Below are 17,475 nucleotides of genomic sequence, written 5' to 3'. Positions count from 1 at the left end.
CAACCAGCAAGATTTCAGGCTCTCAGGTGTCTTCACTGTATGCAGGTAACGAGCTGAGATTAGGAGCACCCTCTGTAAGGGAGTGCTCCTAATTCAAGCTTGTTACAGGACCTGTATTAAAGACACCTGTCCACGGAAGCAATCAATCAATCAGATTCCAAACTAGCCACCATGGCCAAGACCAAAGAGCTGTCTAAGGATGTCAGGGACATGATTGTAGACCTACACAAGGCTGGACTGGGCTACAAGACTATCTCCAAACAGCTTGGTGAGAAGGTGACAACACTTGGGGTGATAATTAGCAAATGGAAGAAACACAAAATAGCGGTCAATCTCCCTCGGTATGGGGCTTCATGCAGAATCTCTCCTCATGGAGCTGCAATGATCATGAGAACGGTGCTGAAGCAACCCAGAACTACACGGGGGACTTGTCAATGATCTCAGGGCAGTTGGGACCATAGTCACCAAGAAAACAATTGGTAACACACTGTGCCGAGAAGGCCTGAAATCTTGCAGAGCCGGCAAGGTCCCCCTGCTCAAGACAGCACATGTACAGGCCCTTCTGCAATTTGCCAATGAACATCTGAATGATCCAGAGGTGAAAGTGTTGTGGTCGATAAGACCAAAATTGAGCTCTCTGGCATCAATTCAGCTCGCCCTATTTGGAGGAGGAGAAATGCTGCCTATGACCCCAAGAACAGCATCCCCACCGTCAAACATGTAGGTGGACCCATTATGCTTTGGGAGTGTTTTTGTGCTAAGGGGACAGGACACCTTTACCGCATCAAAGGGACAATGGACGGGCCACGTACTGTCAAATCTTGAGTGAGCACCTCCCTCCCTCAGCCAGGGCTTTGAAAATGGGTTGTGGATGGGTATTTCAGCATGGCAATGACCCAAAACACATGGCCAAGGCAACAAAGGAGTGGCTCAAGAAGAAGCATGTGAAGGTCCAGACTGGTTGATAGGGGGTCAAATACTTGTTTCACTCATTACAAAGCACATCAAGCTCTGACTTTGGAGCACTGGGTGCTTGAGGGTTCTTTTGTTGTTATTCTGTATCTCAGACCTACAATAAATCTACCATTACAATTATAGAATGGTCATTTCTTTGTCAGAGGGCAAACATACAAAGTCAGCAGGGGATCAAATATTTTTTTTCCTCACTGTATATATGTGTTTTATTTATTTATTTATTTTTTTCTTTCAACAAAGAGTATATCTTTATAAATAGGCCCTTCCAAAAATAATTTAAAACATGTTAATATAGTAAAAACATTTTACAGTTGTTAATTAAGTAAATCAGTATGGTTTTCGTTATTTTCAATTTTAAACACCAGTTTAAATTGCATTTGGATTACCAGTTTTTCTGCGACATGATACAGAAAATGAGGATGTTGTGTGAAAACAGGAAAATGTGCTCATTTGATTGCTGTATAGTAGAGTAATTAACATAATTATGTATTTTTGTAAACTATTGGGCATAAGCAAAACATTAAAACCTTTTTGCCATGCAATTTTATACCATTGCATTACTTAATAGATCTCAAATGCTGTCATCTTGATTACAGCTTCAGTGATCATTAGCAGAGATTTGAAGCAAAATTTAAAGTACTCATCTACTGGAAGTTTGTCAAATCCTCTACCAGCTTCTTGTCTCCAAAATCAATTCATTAAAATTAATTGGGATAGTTGGCATCATATGAAGTGGAGAAATAAGAATGCTCTTGGTTACTGATTAAATGGAGAAAGTTAATAAATAGGAACAATATATTCTAATCCTTTAAGGAATATGATATCTCTGAGAAATAAAAACCAGCAAAGGACAAAGCATTGATTCAGCATACATTTAAAACTAAGAAAAACATGATGTAGGATTCAATAGATCATTCAGTGTTTTAGAGTCCTGTGCTTCCTAATGTTTTTTCTTTATATCTTTGCCAATAGATATAGTTTGTGAAAACTAGAACAGAGGCAAAAATTACAGCTGTCTATTGTGAACAACCAGGTATTCTTGTCCTCTATTAAACCTGCGCTGCAAAAGAAAAAGTGATAACGAATACATTTAAAATGTAATTTGTTAGCACGTGAAATACAATACCTTCCAAAGTTTCAACATTTTCATTGCATTCATACTACATTCATTGCTTTTGGACTTTTCTCAACTCAAGGCGAACTGAACAAGTGACCTCTGCAACAATTATTTTCTTAAGAAACTGGAAAAAGTAAGGCATATTGGCAAACATAGTGCATTTGGCTTTAAATGGCTCCATTTTATTAGCCTGGACCTGTTTTGGTGGCAGACATGCCCCTCATTAGCCTTATAATTTTATATGTTTTTTCACAAACAAATAAGCTGACCGTGAAAACAGCAGAAATAAAATCTAAATTTGACTGTACAGAAATACTAAGGCCACAATGGGATATATTTATAATGCAGAGAATCTGACAGTTGCCAAACCATTAAAACTTTCTTTTTAACTCGCAACCTGCTCTGTGGGCTTTTTCATCTATCATGCTGGGTTGGGATCCCATTTATAATGAATGGGCTGCCTCAACACAATTCACATCAATCCATTAACATTATTTACAAATCTGTATTACACAACTGTACTGCAAATGTGAATAGGTTTTCTTGACTACATGTGCTTTTAATGACAGTGATGGTGACAGTGGCAGTTTGTTGAAAGTCAAAATAACTGTTTTGCAAATTTACCTCTAAATAAAATAAACTTCACTTAACATGCCTACCCCCTAAAAGTAACTTATACCCTGTATAAGTATTCTCTGTATAAAGAAGGGGTCGGCAAACTCCGGCCATTAGGCCAGATATGGCCTAACCGGTAGTTCGTTCCGGCCTAACTCCCCCCTGGCCGATCCGGCCTAATGCCGGCCAGCAACCTATGGTGCAGCCTCCTTGCTGTGGCTCGCCTATTTACCCCGACAGGCCTGATACTTCCGCTGCCGCGGTAAATAGGGAACACTCCCTGAAAGTAAATGCCTCTCTTCCGCAATCCATACGGAGGGGAGGGATTTCACTTCAGGGGGCGTTCCCTGGTGGTGGGCCGAGCCATTAGGGTGAGACTCAGAGTCCGGCCGAGTGTGCTGCCGCCCACCCCTGAAATGGCCTAGTGGCCATAAAAGTTTGCCGACCCCTGGTAAAAAAATATTTATTTTCCTAATGTAAGGCAAAACATAAAGGCAGGATCATGCAACTAAACTGCATCAGATGCATCATACATGATTGGATAAATTTTCTTGATTTTATCCGCTCTACATTCTATGATTAGTTAGGGATGGATGAACAGTGACAGAATTACCATAAAAGTAGATAAACAGAAATGAAATACATTTTGCTAGTTCCTAATAATAAAACATTATGTGCCACAAATGCCAATAGATTTACCGAATGAAAAAATTTGGGAAGTTATGACTATTTCCAAAAAGAAACTCCAAAATTCACATTGTCACATATAGGCTGAAGTGAAAAAAACAGGATGACAGCTTTTCTTTCTTGGAAAAAATGTCATTCATATATTTATTTTTATTTTATGTTTTGCAAATTATAGCATGTTGGTTGCTGCATTTTCAACAAATTAATTTTGTTAACCGGTGACAAAAATGGAATAAACAGTTCAACATTTTGGATTCAGAATGAAGCATTTTATCCCCATGGAAGCATTGTATGGCAAAATCATTTCTGTCTCGTACTGTTTTTAGCAGAGATATAAAAGACCTGAAAGTTTGGTAAAAGCCCACAGTAATTAGCACACCAGTAACGGGAAATGCTATTTTCTTTTTCAAACGCAAAAGTGTAAATGCAGTAGGTTTTAAAGGACTGAGTATTTTTAGAGTTAGGTAAAGTGTGTTTTTAACCCCCCCTTTTTGTTATTTTTTTAATATTTTCTGGAACTCATCTGCTTTATATGTTCTGGTATCGCCAGGCCAGAAAATAAATTCATAACTTATAGTTGTTTAAGAAAAGGAGAAAGAAACAAATGTCCAAGACATTACCTAAATATTTTTTATTTTGTTTTTACCACACACAAATCTGTTTTTTTTTCCTATACTTAACAAAAATTGTTTGTGTTGTATCAATCTTGTCTATACTATTTTGCACATTAGAGGTTGGAACCTCACGCCAATGGTATGAACTTTCTGCCTCAGTAGAAATGATACCATCATTACTCATGCAACAAACACACAGTTGTTGAAATCATCCACCAGTAGCAATACACTATGCAAGGTTTTCAATTTATTGATTGTTAGATTTGATGAATTTATGCATCTAACATCCATTAAGGATAGGGCATTCCTAGCCAATGTCTGTTCAATACGGTGACTGAAGATTGATTAAGTATACCATTGTTTTTTTGCAAGTCTGTGACTCTGCTTTTTGTTATAGTAAAGCAGAGTGCTTCCAGGTTGATTTGTCAAGGGTTTGGTATCACTTTTTGTAATTTCGCAAATTTCAACCTGAAAGAAAATCCCATTAAACTCTATAGGAGGTGAATCTTAATAGTAAGTTCTGGTCATCTTAACGGATAATAGGCAAACTGCTGCATGCTATCAGAGACATTACCGTTTTTCAGTATCTTTAAGGACAACATCGAAGATACACAAAACCTTTAAATGGTTAAAGAATTCTGTATGTAGTGTTATGGAACAACACAATTTTCACAGATCAGGTGTAATAGGCTAACCTTTGTATGACTTAAGCTGCATACACACGTGCAATTATAGTCATTGGAAAGGATCTTTCACAATCCTTTCCAATGACAAAGGACTGCACGATGCATGAGCAAGTGCTGTACATACAGCACCATTCTGCTCAATGGAGATGGGAGGGGGAGAATAACGGAGCGGTACCCTGCTGCACGGTCTCCCCCTTCCCCTGCATTAGAAACGTTTGTCTCCCATCGTTTTTGGATCCACCAGGACGGTCATTTAGACAATGGACCACGGGCGCTGTATACATGCCAGATTCTCGTCCGATATCGGCCCTGAGCCGATTATCGGGTGAGAACCATTGGACATGTGTATGTAGCTTAAGTGTAACTTTTTATTGGTTAACATAAAACAAATTAATGATAAGAAAGAAAAGGTAGCAGTGGGATTTTGTTTTACCCTTATCTCTTCCTAGCCCATTTTTTTCAGCTTCCCTTACCCTTTGCCTACAGCAGTTTCAAATACAAGGACACTATTGCTGCTCTATGCCCTCTTTATATAGTGGATAGTATTGGGGGGGTGGCATATCCTAAAAGCCCACTTATTGGTCCCTCCATGCCTGCCAGCCACAGTTTAAAAGCCATGTAGTGTCTTATGGTTTTAAAAAATATCTTAAGTGAATCTGCTTTGAAGCATTTGCTGTAAATCTCAAACCCATGGTAGCAGCAAACCTCAACCACATCCCTAGTCTTTGATAGCAGAGGATAGTTCTTCTGTTGTAGCCCACACGTACTTTAAAATGCATATTACTGCCTGTTCTTGAAATCCAGTTTTTTAGGTTTAGAAAAAGTTTCAGAAAAATCAAAAACATTATGGTTATTTTATTGAAAACATTATAATAATTAGAACATATAAAGCTATGTATTTTCTTCTAATGTAACTGTGTGAGCAACTACTAAGCAATTAGAGCAAAATAAACTATTGACTGTAAAACCGAGTACATGTTAAAGCTTTACATTTTTTTGATTTATGCTGCATTGCGTGCATGTATTATTTGATCTCTTTGATTTTTAACAGTCTGTTTTGATTTATACAAAAAAATGTATTTATATTATTACTGGTGAGCTAAATAACTGGTTGAAACCTCCTTGTAATCCCATTGGGGGAAATATTTCAGACTATTCTTTGCTCCCACAGCATCCATATTTTACTGTTTTTTAACAATTGTATTGTTTTTTTTTTTACAAAATAAGTTTATTATTAACTTTTATAATATAGCATCTACCTATATCCAAATTAATATTCAGACACAAGAATTTCTGCACATTTTCCCTTGAATCCATCAAACCCTTGACCTGACTAGTCTTTCCCTTCTCTTTTAAGAAAAAGGAACAATAGCTGCATGAGCATTTTAATGTGCAAATTTATTTACTGCTATGTTTAATACTTATCTATGTATGTAGTTAGCAACCATTCAGTTGATTCATGAACCAGAATGTTTACAACTACTGGGGCAAGTTACTTCCTTGGGGAATGTACAATGTATTTCCAGTAAAAAATAAATAAAAAAAAAACATATAGTACATTCTCAAATGCATAAATATTTCCTATACTTTGACTAATTAAAACACTAAAAGAACAGAATTTAAGCTGTTGATCCTGTCAATCATTCATTGCACTACTAACCTCCTGTAGACTTTCCTTGTGGTATATCAAAATAACCAAAAGCAGTGTTATCATCTTTGCTGAGTTCCCTTCTCTACTGAGCTAAACTACTGAGCAAATCTCCTTGTGTTAAGGAGATGAGGAGGACGGTATTTTGTACTCCAAATCAGGAGCAAGCAGCCTAGGTTAAGAACACCCTACAGAAAGTGTGTTAGTGTGTTCACCAGCTTAAAGGTAAAATAGCCTTAAAAAATAGAAAACTATTGTAGTCACACACACGCATTTATGGAATGGTAAGCTGCAGTATATTAAATGTGCATTCATGGTTTTTGATACACTTTAAGTAAAAAAAAAAGATTTGTAAATACCATACTAAGTTTCAGTTGTAATGACACAAAATATATTTTGTTTTCTTTTCAAGACAAAAGATCCTCAGCTCTATCTGTATTTAACAGACTACAGTACAGTGTTTGCAGCAACCTCATCTGGAATCACCCGGCATCTTACGTTGCTTCGGCCTGTTGACCGGGAACGTCAGCAGATTTATAAATTCACAGTAAGTACCTTTATGCTTCTCACTGATTTATATATATTATTTATTATATTGTGAGAAAACAAAAAAAAAATATTAGAGAGGGGCAAATTACAAATCAGGAAAACCGACACCCTACATTTTTTTTTTACTATATTTAGATTTCTGCATATTATAAGGGGTTAGTCTCATCTATTTTAGGCAATACATGAGACAGGGACACCCTGGCACTGTCTAAACAGGATTGAATTGCAGTTTCATTTCACAGCGCAGCAAACAAATGCCCTGAAAATTAGGCAGCTCACAGATACTATGGCCTGTATGTAGCTGGGACTAATAACAAGGTGTGACTACAAGGTAAGATGTGGAAGAGTGGAGGCTTTATCCCACCTAAGGCTCTACAAAACATCCGGGCTCTAGAGCCAGAACAGACCATGATAGGATCCTGAGCCATGATAGGATCCTGAGAAAACCAAAAAGTTGTCTGTTCCTCACTCCTTTACCTAGTGTGGAAAAACTATGTGACATACACACAGTCCACAATCCTACTAACCAGTGCCTTTTAATTTTTATAAGATCAAAAAGATCTGCAAACATCCTGATTTGCAAATCTGTTTAATCATCTTAAACCTTATGCATGTGATCTTTAGGAACCCAGAAAACACATATTCTAATATGTTTCCCTGTGGAGCATACAACATGTTTTAGGTTGTAAAAAAACACATTGTATAGCCTTCTAAAATTACTTACTTATCTATGGAATTACCAGGTAATGTGGTGGTGCCACTGCTGCATTCCAGTTTTGTAGTCCAGTAAAGTTATATATCACTCCCACTGCTAATTGGAAAGGCAAAGCATTCACAAAGCTGGTTGGTTCCCTATAACTTCAGGACTTGATGAGGTAACCAGTTTTTGTTAGGTGATTGAAGCAGATAAATATAAATTATGATACGGACCATAGGGGTGATCATTTAAACACAATCCCTAGTTTACCAATTTGTGACTTTTAAAGATACTAGCAAATAAACTGATCTCGTAATCGTCAGGAATCAAATAATTTAGGGAAAAGGCAATGACCAATAACTCTGCGGTTATTTGAAAAGGTTAAATGAAATTTGCATGCTTATATTTGAGAAAAAACAAAAATTGCAGTGTAAGATTTGCATGAGCTTTAAGCACTGGTGTTTTTAGAATCACTACTATCTAGATGGTAGTGCCATTGTCCCACCACTTATTACCTTTACATATCTCTATATTGAACAGTATAATCAACAGTAGTCTTTAATACTATCACTACACTACTACTTCACCTTTAGATGTACATGAAACAGTGCAGGCCAATGTACATTTGTACTAGGGTGTGACAGTAAGTTTGCACATACAGATAATATTACTGCTTCCTGTGTTGCAGTCTGTTCTAGTATTTGTTGGGATATTCTGTGTTAACAGAAGTCATCTTTTATACAAAGAGAATTGTAAACCTATGTTCAGACATTTCAATGTTAGATATTACTTTAAGAATATAACTTATTTATAGTCTGAGTTCTAATCATATTGGTATATTGACTCTCCTTGATTTATGAGTGGCTGCTGGCACAAATTGCATCTGTGTAAGGTTAATCATTGCAGGATCATCATTTGCTCAAAGCGGAAACAGAAGGAAATTAGAGCTGTTGCTATAGCTGTAATTTGAAGGATGGCATATCATTTGAGGTGCTGTTTATAATTTAAAGAGACCACATCATCTTCATCATCTATTTAAGTGAATTGGTACGACAGTGTAAGTGAACTGCTACTATATTGCAATAGCAAGCACTTTCTAGTGACAGAAATTACAACTAAAGGTTCCTGCATCACAGTCTTATAATTAATAAACCAAATTACTATGTGATGCACAAGGCTAACAAAGTAAACAATACCAAAGTAATTTATTTTTCCTAAATAAACCAAATCATCACCAGTTCATTCACACTTTGATGCTGCCCTCTCCTTCATCTCACACATTCAGAATATTTCAAGGTCATGTCACTTTCACCTGCACAGCATCTCCAAAATATGTCCCTATCTGCCCCAGAGAGCACGAAAATCCTTGTACATGCTTTTATCATTGCTCATCTGGACTACTTTAACCTCCTCCTCTCTGGTGTTCCACTAACTAGACTCTCTCCTCTACAATCTATTATAAATGATGAGTTATCCAACCTTCCCACCAGTACTCTTCTACTGCCTCTCTTTGTATTTGTCTACACTGGCTTCCATTTCCCCTAGAATCAAATTTAAGCTCCTGTGCTTTGCACAGTACCTTTCTGTACTAATAGAAAAATACATCCCTAGCCACTCTCTTTGTTCCTCCAATGACCTACTAATGACTTTCTAACTCATAACCTTGTCACATGCACAGCTCAAAGACATCTAGGGCCATCCCCACTCTTTTCAACTCTTCCCTGTCCTATTTGACTTGCTCCTACTTTCTGCACCTTTAAAAGAGCACTTAAAACCCATCTTTTTAAACGTGCTTACCCTTTCTTCTTTTGTCTTCAGGGTAGGGTCCCCTCCTCCTGTGGCATTGTTTGTATCTGTCTGTCATTTGTTATCCCTATTTAATGTACAGTGGTGTGTAATATGTTGGCACTAAATAAATGCAGTTTAATAATAATAATAATATTAACACACTATAATGCTGTGTATTGGCTCATAATAAAAAAAATATCTGCCTATACGTTAACAGTAGTCTATTTATATTTTACATGGGTATATCCATTGCAGTCTTCTATGTGGCTACAAGTCTTAAACTTTTATATTCTTTCTATCTGAAAAAAGGTCAGTCACATAGAGATGTTTACATATCAGTGCTTATCACCTCTAAAAGAAGACATACAGGTTTAATTACTGTAAGTGATTTTTTTTTTTTTTTCAAGCCAGGATTGTGCATTGTATGGTTTTCCCTTTGCGCTGATGACAATGACAAATAGTACTTGACTTACAGAGTACAACCCAAATATATATGTGGATGTATGCTCTGCATCAGCATTATCTACTTTGGCATATACTAGTGAAATATAAATATTTAAAGAGCAGTACATTCAGAAAAATTTAAAAAGTAGTACCACAGAACTGAACAAAAATGTAAGATAACTATTGTGCAATCCATATTATAAGCATATCATAGTGACACCCAGTAGGCATACAGGGTGGCACTAAATTGAGTTTTACTTTTACAATTACAGTACATGACATTGCTAAAATAGGTTAACTCGAAATTTGTAAATTAACACACACTGGGAAGACACAGCACTTTCTGTGTCTGCCCTTTTTATCCTTTTTATTGTAAGTTTGGATGTGACATAACAGAAACAGATTCTTAAATTATTCTGACTATCATAAATAGCAATGCTGCAATACCAAAAACACATGTAACAAAACATATCTGCACTGAGGTGGACAAAAATACATCTTATCAAAAAAAGCAAAGCATACAATCTTCTCTTTGTTTTGTTTCTAAGGTCGCAGTGACGTTTTGCTGTTTAATTCACCATCCATCTATTTTGTGTATTTGAAGATAGTGGTAACATTTTTGTTAAAATTCTTTGATACGTTGTTATCTATGCCAGCACCACTTACCTAATGTTAATGCATTGATTCATGCTACAAACATTTCACTTAAAATCTAATGCCCCTAGGGAAAATTGAAAAGACTGTTCCTCTTCATTTTCATAGTCTAAAAAAATCATTACACCAAAATAGATTAAGCTGCACTTCTATACTTGCCAACTAGGAATGTCAAGTCTGTCAAACTTATATTAACTTGAGCAGAATGTCTAGGTTTTGAATAGAACATTTAGAAAAGTCTAAAAATTGATCAGATAGGCATCTTGGCATGGAATATTATTTCTGAGCTTGTGATCTAATGCTTAAAAATACCTTGTTTCTACCAAAATAGATTTTTTTCAATAAATTTGAAACTGTGAATATGAATGAAGTTTATAATGAAAGAAAAAACAAAATAAGATTGGTAATAAAGGGACTTGGCCATGCATAGAGCAGGTCTATTTGTCACAGAAGGCTAATTCTGAAGAAAAGTACGTTATCAAATGCATGGCAGTGTCTCTTTGGATAGAAATACTAAAGAGCAGTGGCAGAAAATGTGTCATCTTAAAGTGCCACCGGTGTCTAAAAAATCAAGCTTGCCAATTAACAGGTCTAATTGTGTCCTTTTGTAAACATAAAAAGTAATATTTTGACAGAATCTTTCCTGGAATTTAGTGAACTATCATATTTGTGCAGAAATGCTTTTCTTGTGAATTATCTAAAAATATAATATGAGTATATTACTATGTAGAGGAACATGATACAAAGAAGGCATTACAAGCTAAAAAGAAGAAATATAGACTTCTCATTTCCTAATGTGAGAAGTGTAATGTGTCTATATTATTTTATTATGTTTTATTGTGAAAATTACTATATATAAAAACATTTGTATTATTATCACTAATAATTATATATACTATTGTAAGTTGACATGCTTAGGCATTTTCATGGTTGTAATAGCCTATTCTCAATGGTATGCAGTATGGTAAATACTATATGTCATCAGTTCAATCAACAGTTATCATAATATTAACATATTAATAGACAGAAGTTATTTAGGTCACTGTGACTGTTTATTTGCATGCTGCATAAATGGACACAATATTGCTAGTTTTATTAAAAAGCTTTTTTTTCAGAATGTACAAGCTTGCAGCAGCTATTTATCAAAATGTCTGAGGTGGCAGTGCAGTCCTCATGTTACTGAATCCATTGTCTTGGGAAAGATGCTACATGTAGCATCTACCTGGGGCAACCCAATAGAGAACAAACAAGCGTGGCAGTGAGTAATTCAGTACTGCTCACTGTCACCCCCTGTCAAAAGTACACACAATTCTGTTGAAACAGTGCCATGCAAAAGGCAGAGAGGCTGGAAAGGTGCCGAGTCTAAACCTAGACTGGGACTTTATCCTTATTTTAGGCTGGGTCTGAACCTAACTTAACAGTGACAACTACGAACAGTATAATAAATATGTATTTTTTTTTTTTTTTTTAGTTTTTTTTTCAGCAATGTGTTTAAGGAGCTGTTACGCTGTTCAGTAAAGCAGGAGACAATGTCAAGGTCTGTTACACTCAGATCAAGACCTCTGTTAACACCAAGGTGGAAGTATATGGGAAGCGTGAAGATGGGTTATAAGAACAACACAAAACACTCACTGCTTCAAGCCGAATTAAACTAAAAATAAAACACATACACTTAACCTTTAATTCTGCAGATCCCTTGATGGTGCTGGCCCTTCCCACTTCCCTATCATCCTGAAATTCCTGTTTGTCCTGGCGCAGAGGAAGCGTTGGGTGCCGCCATCTTCTGTCTTCTTTTTGTCTTCTTGTTCCCACCATGCATGACGTAGATGTCCCAGGAGGCTCTGCACTCCCATTAAATCTTGATCGCCGCGGTGATCAAGACTTAGTGGCAGTGCTGCACCTTTTTTTTTTTTTTATAAAAGAAAGGTGTTGTATTTAAAAAAACAAAACAATAATAACATTTTTTACTTTATTTATAAGGGTTGTCTGCCTATGTAAGGTAAAAATGTTGAGTTTAGGTGCTCTTTAATAAATAGTTAGTACTGATCTATATTGGATGTGTACAATTGTGCAAAACAGAAGCAATTCCAACAGCAAGCTCACACAACTTGGTTTAACCCAGGGAGTGCCCAGTTTCATATCCCTTAACCTAGAAGAGTCAGGCAGGGAGAAATAATAGCTGCAATTTATTTACTCATATCCAGAATAGGTCAGCACTCTGTGATATTTGTAGTTAACAAATATGCTCTGATCTTAATGATCAGATTGTTCCATGACCATTATTAGCTAACTTTGGCCAAACATTCCCCTTACATTATTTTTTAAAAAACTTGAAATTGTTAGTACGTGATTATATTTTGTAAATTATTAGTTGCTTTCTTTCTCATGACCTGTCAGGGCATAAGGACCACAACTTTCTTCTTATCAGGTCACTCCCACCCCAACAAGTGTGGGAAGGAGGACACAAGAGATTTACTAGGGAACAGACCAGACAGTTTACACAAATCCATATGTACATCCACAATACATGTATTCAGTATTACATGTTTTTGTTCCTATCTTGTTTAGGAAGATTAACTTACGTGGCTCTCTAGTGGTAGCACCAGAAAGCCGCACTCTTCCTGGTACAACACTACAGAATGCATTTGGTAATTCCTGTGTATTTCACTAATGCCCTGCAAATGTGAGGATAATTGTTTAAACAGATAGAAATTTAAAACAAGTTAGAAAAACTAATATTATACGGTTAAAATGAACCATAGTATATAATTATATGTTGTATGAAACCAAAATGTATGCAGTCAAGGGGTGTGTGCATTTACATACATAGGTTGACACCATACAACATACATTTAATTTATTGAATATAATAATATATAAATTGTAAAAAAGATGAAGATAAACATGACTGAATGTTACAATTTGCTATGTAAAATTTTTATTCTCTGTTTGGTATGATAAATTTTGCTTAGAATGCCCATGGCAAATGTTTGAAATATGTTGTGTTTCAAATTTATTTTTCATCCTATAATCAATATAACTCACTAGTATTTTGCTGTAAATTACATTTTCTGAAACTAGTGGGCAATAAAAGATTTGGCATGCAGCAATTATTCATGTACTTTGATGTCCACAGCCAAAGGCACAATGGGGAAGATATTAAAAAAAAAAAATCAAATTCAACAATATGCGAACAAGTATTGCAATGCCATCTACAAAGTACGATTGCTTTAAATTCAATATTTCCAATCTCTGTGATAACTCACCTCCTACTGACAACATGCTTTAAATTATCAATAAAGATATAATGGACTACAAGCAAACAGATGTTTTATTTAAAAAAAACTTTATCGTCTATTGCGATTTTTAAAAAAAAAAAGAGTACAGAGACTATGTTTTTTAAAGGAGTAAATAAATAAATACATTTGGCTTCCTGTACTTTGCAAGTATATAAAAAGGACATCTTGAAAATGTTTGGATATTACAAGTAGTACATTTTATTTCCATTCTCTTTTTGGGTGAGAGACCCTGTGTTGGAATGGAAAGAAAAAGAAAAGTCAAAGAAAATGGTCATACTACACCTGTGCAGTGGAATTTATTTTTTGACTATTCATTTGGTGTTCATGTAGAAAACAAAAACAGTCATTCTGACCAGTGATAGGAACCTCTGTTTACAAACTACTATCTTGGTGCTATAGTCATGAAACATCATTGGACTTCTAAGCAATTCTGTCTCTGTTTACTGATTTTTACTGATCTATGTATCTTAAAGTGTTAGAAATATTTTATAGTGTGGGAAAGATTAGAAGCAATGTTGGGTTGTACTGCTATTTGAGACTTTATTGGAAAGATTTCTCCTCAACTCCAGTTCTGATGACAATGATTTTGGAAGACAGAAAGTGAGAATAAGCTAGAAAATGGCTTGAACTACCTTCTGACAGCTTTTTTATTTGGGACTGTATCCTTGTTGTAGATTTTTCCTCACACCCTGCCTGGTGAAACTGTCATCAACAGAACCAGAAGTGAGGAGGAATATCTAAAATGAAGACACAGATAACCGTAAAATAGGGTTTCTAACCTTTCCCAACAAGGTTTTGGCTGTAAATGTACTTTAAGTCCTCTTCCTTATTGTCTATTCACTATGTGCTGGATTTACTTTTTCTAGTACTCTTTATGGCCTGCCATTCACCAAATTCCCTAAAGCCATATTTTCTGACATTATTTCTATGTACTCTAACCCCTATATGTTTTACATTATGCTTGAGGTATTGCATCTGGCATGTTGTTCCATATATTTGTCCAACACACTACCTCATATACAGGACCCAAATTTCACTTGAATACCTTTCATATACCATATTTTTAAATACTTCTCATCCAAAGATGTGATTTTTCAGATTTATAGGCAATAAACCAACAGTTTTCCCACCACTAAGTGGTAAATGATTAGTAAAGAAGCCATATTTTCTGACACACACACATAGTTTTTTTTTTTTTTTTTAAATGTATTCACCAAACTTTTAAACAAAGTGTACATGTTTTTCCATTGGATTTCATTTAAACAAATGTAGGATTCATGAGTGAAAGTTAGTTCACACATTTTCTAATTGAGTCCAATTGAAACATGTCAATTTTAAATACAAGGTTGTTGAATTTTGGGTAAAAAAAAATGATAGAAATACTTTGTGTCTCTTGTGCCAGGTTCCCTTTGCAAAATATCATTGCTAATAATTTAATTTATTTTCCATTTATGTTTTCATTTCTCTCAACAGATAGTTGCTTCTGATGGAACCCAAGAAAGTACTCCAGTAAATGTCAACATTCTGGTTATAGATGCAAATGACAATGCTCCAACATTTTCTAACATCTCCTATAATGTCAAGATCTATACAGATATGGCACCAGGAGAGACTGTTATAAAAGTGAGTACCAAAAATAAGGAAATTAATCAACGTTTTTTTTCCTAATCAAAGTAAAGTTATGTACTTTCATTTGTGCAAGCATTTTATCAGGATAATTGTATGAATTTATCTTATTGTAGATAGCATTTAATAATAATTCCACAAAGTTTGTTTAATTTATTTCTAGAGCACATGGGTTATTTAAGTTTAAAGAACAGTTGAAGCTGGCAAACTTTTATTGACTGAATATTTTGGCATTTTGTGTAGCTTTTTAAATGTATTATTTGATAAATTAAATATAATCCTGCTGCACAAACTTCATACACACTAACTCCACCTCATACTAGTTCATTCTATTAAATGTCTTTTGTATCCTCAATTTGGATGGCTAAATGCTTGGAACTAAGTTCAAAAAATTCTACTAAATGAGAAGCATTTGTTAAACTGTCTTTGTAGTGTAGATATACTTGTTCTTAGATCATCTGGTTATGCAGACCAGCACTGAACTGCACCTTGTATAATTAAGAAATGAATAAAAAAGGAAAGTAATAAAGTTTGTATATGGAAGGTCTCGTTATATCCAGCAAACTATTTTTTAACAAAATGGTGGGGGAATGAATTGTATTAGATATTTACTTGGGGAAAATTGTAGGGTTCTATAGGAGTAGGATTGTTTCAAATTTTTTGAACAAAAAAGTGTTACCTAATTATTTCTTCAGTACGCAGAAAATTTTCATTAGTGAAACACTTGTGTATTGTAAAAATTGATTGAATGTTTTTCCCATGTTTTTCTAAACTACTATTTCCAAATTCTACATGCTAATGCCTCTGATATACAGCCTCCGAGAACTATTTCTAAGTAAACTAGATGTTTTCATCAAGGAATAATACCAGTTTTAGGCAAAAATGTACTCTTTGCCAGCTAATAAAATCACAAATGTGTCATGATGATGACAGAGAGAAGCAGCAGCTTTAAGCTGAAAGTTACTACATTGTACTCCGAATGAACTCAGCCCAGTAAATGTATTACAAATGCTACAGATATTAGCATGTTATTGGATAATATAGATCAATCTCTTTCTAGCTAATAATTCTGTATCATGGTCTCTGTCAGTGAAAGCATCTTTATTGGATAAACTAATTGGCTCTGGTGCTTTTCATGGACTCTAATAATTACTCATAATTCTTCAAAACAAAACAATATCCCATGCCAATTTTTGGCAACTAATCTCTGCTATCCAGTTAAATATACGTCAGTAATCATTTGACAAAGTAAATACCTCATACAATATTTAACTATATAGTGTTCTATGTAAAATAAGCATATTTGCTGTTAAAGTATGTCCTCACTTGATGTACCCCAAAACTTCCCTTTCCTCCTCTAGAACATGTTCCAGCATTATTTCTATATGCTTCTATCTGGAATATGCAGGGTTTTAGAATGTTTTTTCATTGGACTGGGTGGACACAGATTTTTATTGTCTGGTACATTATAACTATTCTTTATATTTCTTGCAGGCGTATCTGTTCAGAGTTCAGTTCTTTTTCCATGTAGGCACTGCCCCATATGTTCTGTATTTTGTGTATGAGGGGAGTTTGTAATGGCGTCTTTTGGAAATATTTGCAATATGTTCACCAAGAGCCCTTTTCACACACACACACACACACACACACACACACACACACGTAGTGGACAGGTGCATGGGGTTTAATTCAGCAGCATTGTTTTTCTGGTAATAAACCAAGGTATACCCATGGAGTAGGACAGAGAGGATAGAGGCAGGGTTCTGTAGTCCACCAGTAAGGGCTAATGACTTTAGCTAGGTTTATGGAGCAGTGAAGGCATTGTGGTATTAGGCCAAATGGATGTTTAAGAGAACTTGTTGGCAGGTCAACATTGATTAAGGAAAAAACATGGGGAGGGGGGTCATGATTGTTTAGTTTGCTGTAATACATACTTAACCACATAAGAAATTTCACTTTAGTGATTAATGCACATTTTTAAAGTCAGCAGCCTAATTATTCAATAACAATTGCAATTTGGAAGTTTTTGTAGGCTTCATGAACTTTCAATATGTATGTTTCTTAGCAGTGAATACA

At 35.3% G+C, this 17,475-nt stretch overlaps 1 protein-coding gene across 3 annotated transcripts in view; it reads left to right on the top strand.

Annotated features, from left to right (window-relative positions):
- LOC140338838 (protocadherin-15-like) overlaps window positions 1-17,475 on the top strand; it is a 548,986-nt gene that overhangs the window by 313,690 nt on the left and 217,821 nt on the right. For all 3 annotated transcript variants that reach the window (XM_072423159.1, XM_072423158.1, XM_072423157.1), the window contains 2 exons: window positions 6,755-6,889; window positions 15,247-15,396. In XM_072423159.1, the coding sequence (XP_072279260.1) occupies window positions 6,755-6,889; window positions 15,247-15,396 (285 nt within the window). The remainder of the gene's footprint in view (window positions 1-6,754; window positions 6,890-15,246; window positions 15,397-17,475) is intronic.

This window comes from Pyxicephalus adspersus, chromosome 10 (genome assembly GCF_032062135.1).
Source record: "Pyxicephalus adspersus chromosome 10, UCB_Pads_2.0, whole genome shotgun sequence".
Taxonomy (NCBI): Eukaryota; Metazoa; Chordata; class Amphibia; order Anura; family Pyxicephalidae; genus Pyxicephalus; species Pyxicephalus adspersus.
This window is presented reverse-complemented; position numbering and strand designations above follow the sequence as displayed.